Raw genomic sequence first — 9,233 nt, 5'->3', positions numbered from 1 at the left:
AAGAAAAATTGTTTAATGATTTTTCATATGCTCTACTATGGTTTATATAGATTTGAATGTCCAATTTTGGCATGTACATGACACAATAGTACGTAGTAGTTCTTTATAATGTTGAGTTTAAGCATTAAGAGCTAAAAATAAGATTGGTCTGAAATTCCGACGATCTGCACCGAGTTGGGCTCAGACACTATGTTGTGTGGTCTGTAGTGTGCCTACTTTCATCATAACAATAATTAACCCCGGTCTTTCTTTGGTGGAATATGGGGCCCTTTATATTTGATTTATTTTTGATGTTATGAAAATAATTTATGTAAATAAATAAATTTTTATGTTAATTTATAAATTTTTATCAATAAAAATTGTATCTTTATAAATTATTTTTTTATAAACTATATTTGTTTTTATTTGTTTGTATAAATTATTTTGCATAAGATCAAAAATAAATCAATCCAAATAAACCCATATACTATTTCTTATATATTGTTTTATGATATCATCGACCATTAACGTTTTTTATTATCTCTTTTGTTTTTTATAATCTCTTTTCTTTTTTATATAGTATAACCTCTTTATATTTTACTTTCTCATTTTATTAATAAAATATTATTTTTATAACATAATTATAAATTTCATTTTTCATACAAAATTATCTTCTTTTTTACTAACATACAAAATTATCTATAATCTTTAATTTGGGGGTAACATATATTTGGGAAGGAGTGACTAATTCATGGTTCAACTACACGTGAACAGTACAAGCTGCTATCTTCGATATCAAGTGGATTACATACAAAGATAACAAGCACACCAATTCTGAACTTTTCAATATATTTTTCAACGTCCTTTATCCCACTATTACATACTTATAATACTTCATTCCACTCACCACTCACCACTCACCACAAAACACACTTCATTCATTTGCTTCTATAAACTTTTCTATAACAGTTTATCAAAATTTCCTAATTTTCTCCTTGGCTCGACTACATCATTTATATGGCGGAAGCGCAACCCCATAACTGTTGTAGAAGATGCTGTTGTTGCCTCTTTGGCGTAATTTGGAAGCTCATCGTAGCAATAATCGTCCTCATAGGTCTCGCACTCCTCATTTTCTTCTTCATTGTTCAACCCCGCTCCTTCAAATTTAGTGTCAAAGAAGCCAAGCTAACTGAATTTAACTACCACAACTACACCCTCAGTTACAACCTCGTGCTCAATTTCACGGCCCATAACCCAAACAAAAAACTTGGCATCATCTACGATAAAGTGGAGGGATATGTGTCCTATGAAGGAATTAAGTTCCCTTCAACGGATGTTATAACATATTTGAATTCCTTCCGTCAAGACACTAAAAAAACGAATAGTATGAGTGGTGTTTTCTCTGGACAACGTGTTGTGGTTTTTGATCATGATCAGGTTTCTAACATTGAGCGTGATAAGAAAGTTGGAGTTTTTCATATTGATGTGAAGTTGTACTTTAGGATCAGGTTTAAGCTTGGTGATATTACTGGAGATGATGATACAAAGGGTAACATTAAATGTGGTCTTGATGTTCCTTTTGGTTCTAATAATGGGACTAAGGTCATGGATGCATTTGAACCCACCACATGTGTTGTTAATTTGTGAGGACCATCATTTCACGGGCATCATTTCTTTGTTGAATGGATTTTTATTTTTCTATTCCTTTTGTATGGACTGTTATTTTTCCTTTTATTTTTGTAATATTTTGAATTTTATTAAAATATTTCAACGTATTGTTCATTCTTTGCCCTTGGTTTTTTTTACATTAACTAATGGTTGGGCTGGGTCGTGCCATTTTAAATGTATTCTTTGCCTCTTGTTTTTGCAATATTTTGGATTTTACTAATAAAGGAAATTATCTATAGAATCAAGTCCCACCAGCATCTTGTTTTTGCCTCTTGTTTCTTTGCCTCTTGTTAGCACCATGCTTAGCTAAATAGTTGGCGTATGTGTTGCCCTCTCAGAAGGTGTGGAGGATTGAGACCTGCCAATTAATCTCTATTTATGATGTCCTTGATGTTGTTGAGGATGGCTGCATAATGTTGCCACTCATCAACGGGTTTGGTAATTTATTTAATCGTCGTCACGAAGTCGGAATAACACCACAAATCCTTAATGTACAACTCCTAAGCTAAAAAAAGACCTTTCTAAATTTCCATAAGCTCTGCATGAAGGATGTTTTTTACTCCAGGGTTTCCAAAGAAGCCATGTACCCAAGCTCCATTTGCATTGCGAATCAACCCCCTAAATCCGAAAATACGAGGATTGCCAATACTGCTTCCGTCCACATTCAAAATCATGCTGGTGCCACCAAGAGCATTCCATCTCACAAGCTTTGGTAACGTTGTCTCGTGTTCATTAAAGCGACAATTTTTAAGCAAAGGAGCATAGTACATTATACGCATCTTGAGAGAAAATTGCGGGACAAGCTCACTATCCAAGCACAGAGCATTCCTAGCCCTCCAACGAAGGCCATACCATAACCATTCGTAAGAATCATCCCCTTGGATGAAAATTTGCTCTGAGCAACCAATAGATTTCCAAATGGTTTGGACAAAATCACAATCTCTTAAGCAGTGGAGAGTGGTTTCAGCATGAATATTACACCTAGGACACAGGTTATCATGGAGAATGCCTCAATGAGTTAACATTTCTCGAGTATAGATAGAATTATGAATCAAAGTCCAGATGAAGAATTTAGTTTTTTTCGGTGATGGTAAGGGTTGATGATATTTTCGCAAGTGAACGAATTACCACGTAGTAATAAAAATATCGATCCACAGGGATTGTGTGATTAAACTAGTCTAATAGTGTTCATAAACATTATGCAAGAAATACACATAAATTGGGGGTATGTTGAGTGATGAATTGTTAGAAAACGTGCTTTGATATAATGGAAAAGCGAGGTAGAATCATCAGAATCACCTAGTCTATAGCTAAATCACATGCAATCTACTATATCAAAGGAATCTACTCAAGTGTTCACAACTAGATCAACAAATTAGTGAATCGCAATCTCTTGTCAAAATCCACTCTATTCGTTGTCGATACTCCCCCGATCTCTCGGGCGGAAGCTACCTACAACGAATGATATGAAAGCGCGTCGATCGTTCGCTACACTCTATGTCTCAATCTCTCGACCGGAAACACTCGAGTGCTCAATGCAATTCAGTTCAGAAATTAAATCAATACTCTCGCACGTGACTTAACTCGAAATCATTACAACACTAATGAAGGATTATAAAGCATTAAACATAGATTTGCATTGAATCAACACCATGAACAGAGTACATTCTTACATATAGCAGATTACAAATAATTCATCTACATCCTAGATTATCCTAGATCCTACCTCCAAAAGAAGCTTAGCTCCTCATGTTGCTTGCTTCGCGTCCTCGCTTCAACTTCATGGCTTGAAAATCCATGCTATTGAGGTGCTCGGAGCTATCCTACGGAGTCCTTGATCTGGATCTTGATGCTTCCAAAATCAGAGAATAGATGAATATTGCAGAATTTTCCAACCACCTAACAGAATTATGCAGAAACCATATATACTGAACGCAACCACGCCGCGCGCCAGATCTATCACGCCGCGCGTGGTTGCAGATCCATCAACTACGCCGCGCGTGGTAACGGTATCACGCGGCGCGTGATCAAGTCAGAGAGCAATCCACTTCTTGAACAAGGCTTTACGCCGCGCGTGGTCAGGTATCACGCCGCGCGTGATCAGAGTGAAAAACTTGGCTCCCTGTGATCCCCATCACGCGGCGCGTGATGGGCTACGCCCCCAGCGTAGTGAAAATCAGCACTTTCCTGCAATTTTTCCTGTTTTCTTGCAAAACAAGTAATCAAGCTTATGATTAGATTTCTCTTATATTTATTGCTAAAAACCTACTAAAATGCATCTAATGTTGCTAAAATAGGCATGGATTAGAGAGTGTGACGATCCGTCATCAAGGGTCTTAGCCAGGACCAAGAAACAACACTTATGGGATTAATAGAGAAAGTATTCCGATTAAGCCAATAATATACGTCCCGGGCGGTTTAGATCCCATTAAGATTACCCTTCAGACTGATAGGAATAAAATTCAATCTTTCCTTCATCTCCAAAGGTATGGGATATAGTGAGTTTAAATGTCCATTGCCATCTTTGTAAACTGCTCCAAAGGCATGGGCGTATATCAACATAAAACACTTGATTAACAAGAATGCCACTCCAAACTAGTTTGTAAACCAGAAGGAGTTTAAATATCCTCCTTAGATACTTTTGCTTAATAACTTGTACCAACAAGAAAACTGCTTTGGAGCGTCGGCCAAAAAGAGACGCTAAATGGCAAAAAGCGGACGCTACAAGGTACTTAGCGTCAGCTTAGCGTCTACATCGTGGCAGACACTTAAATGCCCGAAGCTAGACAGTTGCGTCCAGCAGACGCTATTTGGCGTCCGTCCCGTTAGATGCTAAGCGGAAGCTAGTGACATGCTTATGAGGCAGACGCTAGTAGCTTCGATTTTTGGGTGACGCTACACATATATATTGGTGTTATAAAACGTCACACTTAGAGTCCGCTTGACAGACGCTAAATGTAGCGTCTGCTCTAAATAGATGCTATATTTTAGTTTCTGAATTATATAGCGTCCGCTAAAGCAGACGCTTTTGTTTTTTATTTTTTAATTTTAAAAACTCATCCTAGAAAGGAACCTATCCTGTATTTCTAAAAATACATCAAAAAATTATTATCTTTCATAGTTTTCGACCATAATTTCTCACAACCATAAAATCTCTACCAATATATTCATTAAAATATCAAAACCAAAGATAACAATCATAAAATCTCTACCAATGTACTCATTAAGGTCATCAAAACCAAAGATAAAGAGTCAAAGGCATAAAAGAAAGCCAAGAACACAATTGTATTTATACAATTGATAACTTAGAAATGCGACAAAAATAATGTCATTAGTATAACTCATACTGCATCCTTGGACCAATATGCCTATGAATCTAGGAAAACTTTAAATACACCGGTTTAATAGAAATTCACCTACCTTCGACCTATGTAAATGATTGCATATCAATTGTACATATATAGATGCTAAAAGATTCAATTATACCAATCTAGCATAAGCAAGATATTTTGGTACAAGTGCTGAAATAGTGGCAATGATGTGCAACTTAATTTCATCATCTTCTTCGACTGTCTTCATTTTGTGTCAATTGACTCAAATGTTCCAGATGTCTGTCCTGCATATTTAAGCATTCAAATATTCAATCAAAATTCCCACTACATAAAATGTACCAGCATATTTTATGAAAATGAAAATTGAAAAATCAATAAATCCAGCAGCTAGAAATTATAAATTCAGTTTCAAAGTGAGTATAGAAGACTAGTGAGTGTGGCAAGGTAAGCTTAGTGGCTTATGACTTTCCCAAAAATGCTATAATTTCAATTTACATAACAAAGAGTAAATACCAAGTTATTATCAAAGATAATCAAACTCAACTTCTTTACTAATACGTTATTAGCCTCTTGGTAAGATTAGTAATATTTGTTGAAAATGCCAAAATTTAAGCCTTCAATAATATCAACACTATGCCACTAGCAAAACTAACATGCAATATCATGTGCAAGTAAACAATTAAACAATATGTGCCCATGATTTGTAAGTATAAGTATGAATAAAATTTAGGAGTTTTTTCTCTATACTGACCAATTGTAAAATTTTCTCTTCAAGAGATCGGTCCATTTGATTTGAGGAACAGATCAAATTCAAAGTGTTTATGGACACATTTACTAAAAATTAAGAGTGTTACATGCAATACTTATAAAAGGTTTCTTACACTCTTGGAGAACATATTAATATATTCCCTATGGTAAACTAATTTTATAATAAAAAGCCATATATTGGTAAGTAAATCTGAAACTGGTAAGTCAGATCTTCATCAACACTTTAAAGAGATAATGCATAGAGATAGATAATAAAAAGCCATATATTGGTAAGTAAATCTTTTAAGTATTTTTGTCATAGAGGTAGATAATTATATGCAAGTACATATATGTGTAATTATTATCTAAAGATAATGCAACAACAAGCTTCTTATTGGTTGATCTTGTGCATTTTTAAACGATTCAAAAGAAAAATTCCCTTAAACTAAAATAAATCTTAAACATAAATTGGATAACTTAGCCATCATGCAAGCACATCAAAAGTCATCCAAATTCAAAGAAAATCATGCACAACTCAAGATCCAAACACAAATCCTAGCTCTTGTTTCCATTTCACACACACAAACACACACATATCTATATTATTACCAAAGAAAACACCATGTAGCTATGGACAACCAATAAAGACACGACCACCTAACATAATTAAAATCCAATTCTACATATAGAACCCACTAAAATGCATTGAAGTAGAATAACAATAAAAAATCACCTGCATGGAAGCAAGAAGGTCTTGGCAATGACCCTTCAAGATTGAAATATCTTGTATCTTTTTGTTCCTGGACACAAGATTCATAGGGTTTACCTGCATATATAAAACCAATTTCAGTTTTAAGCACAAAGTAGGTACAAACTTTGAAGGCTTAAGTCAATGTCTATCATTAGTTTTTCATAAGAATCGAAAAAAATTGGTTAAAATGGGTGTGGTTAAATTAGAAACACTTCAATTCATCAGAATTTGAATACAATATACTATAATAAAATGAAAGTTAGCTTGTAAATGGTAGCCAATCAAAACAATCAATAGTGGGAGGGAGAATTTGTTCAACCCACCATCATCCAAATACACGGTTAGCTAAGGAGGAAAAAATAGACGTAAACAAAGAAAATACAGTCAGTGAACTCAGAAGATTAGAGATCGAGATGAGGGAGCAAGATTGAGATATACCAATTGAAGGAGGAGTCATCGGCAGTGAAATGATGACTGAACGACGGAGAGAATTAGCGAGTTGAGAGAAGTTTCCGTGACTATCAATTTCCAATTCCTTTGATTTTAGGGTTCTTCGTTTCATATGTGGTGACAATTTCTAAATCCACCAATCTTCTCTTTCGCCAAACCTGATAAAAAAAAAAGCGCACGGAGATTGAAGCTATTCAAGAGAAACACGGATCCAACAATATTAGTGAACGCAGGTTGAACACAGATTCTGAGGTAGAGAAAGATTGGTGAATGGGTTCGTGAACAAAATCGGGTTCGATTGAGAAAAGAGTTGGCTTAGATTGTGGATTTGTGTAGTTGGGAACTGAAGAGAGTTTAATGAGATTGAGGGTTTGTGAGATTGAGGGTTAGTTCATCAGAGAGGGAAATTCATAGTTAGCCCATACAAAATTCCAGCTCTCAATAACATCATCGTAACCGGAAATTCCTTTCAAACCAGGATGAACACAGCATACCTCGTCCCTTTTCGCCCACATTGCTTGCATAGCTGCAAGGTCACCATTCCTGAATGAATTATAAAACTTGTTGTTTGCTCCAAGCACTTCTGTCTTGCTATCTTTATGAAGGCTTTTTAGAGTATCTCTTATTTCTGCCGCTTTAGCATAATTCTCCTCAACAATTTCTATGCTCGTTCACTAGACACAAACTATAATAAACAGTTGTTTAGGTCCTTGAACGTGTCAAGGGCTCTCACTATATTGCTTGAATGTATTACAGTTACAAAAACATCCCTGGATTTGTCTGTCCTTAGAGAGTTTGATCCACTAATGTGTCTTTCATTAGTTAGAATAGTCCTTAAATGTCTCCTCTTAATAAGTTTAGTCCACAAAATCACTAACAAAAAACATAATCGATGATGTTTTTGTAATTTCAATTCCAATACATTCAAAGACTATAGTAAACACAACTTTACACATTTAGGAACTAAAATGACGATTTACTCAATTATAATATTATACAAAAAGAGCCCTGAATTGATTTTTAAGGGTTGAAGCAAAAGAAACTTACCTAATCTTCTCATTTGAAACTTGAGGCATTGATTAGGAGAAATAGATAGTTGGTTTCCTCTTTCACTTTTTCCAAAAACCAACCTATTTGGCTCAAAGGATGACAGACAAACATGATGTCGCTTGTTAAAACTATTCATGAACAAACCCGGCGAGAAATTAAACTCCTTGAGAGTAGAAGAAAGTCCCTTCATGAAAAAAACTCAAAATTAATCAAGATTGAAAGGGAAAACATAACTTCATCTTTATTCCTCAGCATTTCATGAAGTACAATTTCCTTAAGTAAAATTCATAAAAAGGTCACCCTTTTTTCAATCATTCAACGAAATTCTAGGTAAACAAAATACTAACATTCAATCGATTAGAGTTATAAATCATTTCTTCCTCGTGAGCTTAGCTCAATTGGCAGGGACATCGCAGTTTATATGTAGGGGCCGTAGTTCGAACCCCCGGACAACCCACTTATTCACCTTAAATAATGAAATTTCTAGCCACTAGGTTACTGACAAAAAAAAAAACTTATAAATCATTCCAAAATTTCCATTTCAAGTAGTTGAATTGAATCTATATTAAATCCAGGAAGTTTTAAATCAATTTATCGTTGATCAACACACAAATACTCTAAAGTGGTGATTTTAAAGAACCTATAAAAGAGACTTCTAAATTCGGCTAAAAAAAATAATAAGAAAAAGAAGCAAAGTTTTAAGGTTTAAAACAATGAGAAGCTTACATTGAAGGATAAGGCAGTTCCGGAAAGCGCCATAGTTGAAAGTTGTTATTGAAAGTTTACAACAAGTAGTAAAGGACTTGCATGAGTTGAACAGAAACACCAGATAACGATGCTTATGCTGAAATTCAGAAAATAAATAAATAAAAAAATTAGTGATATTCCTTCACCAGAAATTGCTGTGTACAAATACAAACTCAAATAATCTACGAATACAGCAGCGGCTGCTACTTTAGAAAGTATGAAGGAATATGAAACTGCTAACTGAGTATCAGCAACACAATCCTACTTGTTTCTATTAGCAGTATTATCAAGATTAATTGTGATGCTAACCTCGCTGGCAAGAGAGGCCGATGGGGTTTGGGAGCTACCTACCTTTCGCGACTCCGACGGGTTCCTGGTGGCTGGCTGCAGCAGCGACTTGGGAAATGGCCGGGTCTGAAGACCCTGCTATATATCAAGCACTTCAGATGGCGTTGGATTGGATTGCAGTACTATCGTAGAGATGATGATTCAGGGAGAAAAGCAAATCC

At 35.2% G+C, this 9,233-nt stretch overlaps 1 protein-coding gene and 1 long non-coding RNA gene across 3 annotated transcripts; one reads left to right on the top strand and one right to left on the bottom strand.

Moving 5' to 3' along the window:
• Positions 1-873: 873 nt before the first annotated feature.
• On the top strand, positions 874-1,748 carry LOC123903296 (NDR1/HIN1-like protein 10). The gene has a single exon (XM_045953248.1). It carries the CDS (start codon positions 997-999, stop codon positions 1,624-1,626), a length of 630 nt encoding a protein of 209 aa, XP_045809204.1. The 5' UTR covers positions 874-996; the 3' UTR covers positions 1,627-1,748.
• Positions 1,749-7,869: 6,121 nt separating this feature from the next.
• LOC123903295 lies at positions 7,870-9,233 on the bottom strand. Of its 2 annotated transcripts, none has more exons than XR_006807892.1 (3): positions 9,076-9,233; positions 8,704-8,821; positions 7,870-8,161 (listed from the first exon to the last, which is right to left on the bottom strand). It is a non-coding gene; the product is annotated as an uncharacterized LOC123903295 (long non-coding RNA). The 2 variants fall into 2 exon arrangements; XR_006807893.1 differs by lacking the exon at positions 9,076-9,233 and adding an exon at positions 9,034-9,047.

The sequence above is a fragment of the Trifolium pratense genome, linkage group LG1 (genome assembly GCF_020283565.1).
Source record: "Trifolium pratense cultivar HEN17-A07 linkage group LG1, ARS_RC_1.1, whole genome shotgun sequence".
Classification (NCBI taxonomy): Eukaryota; Viridiplantae; Streptophyta; class Magnoliopsida; order Fabales; family Fabaceae; genus Trifolium; species Trifolium pratense.
This window is presented reverse-complemented; position numbering and strand designations above follow the sequence as displayed.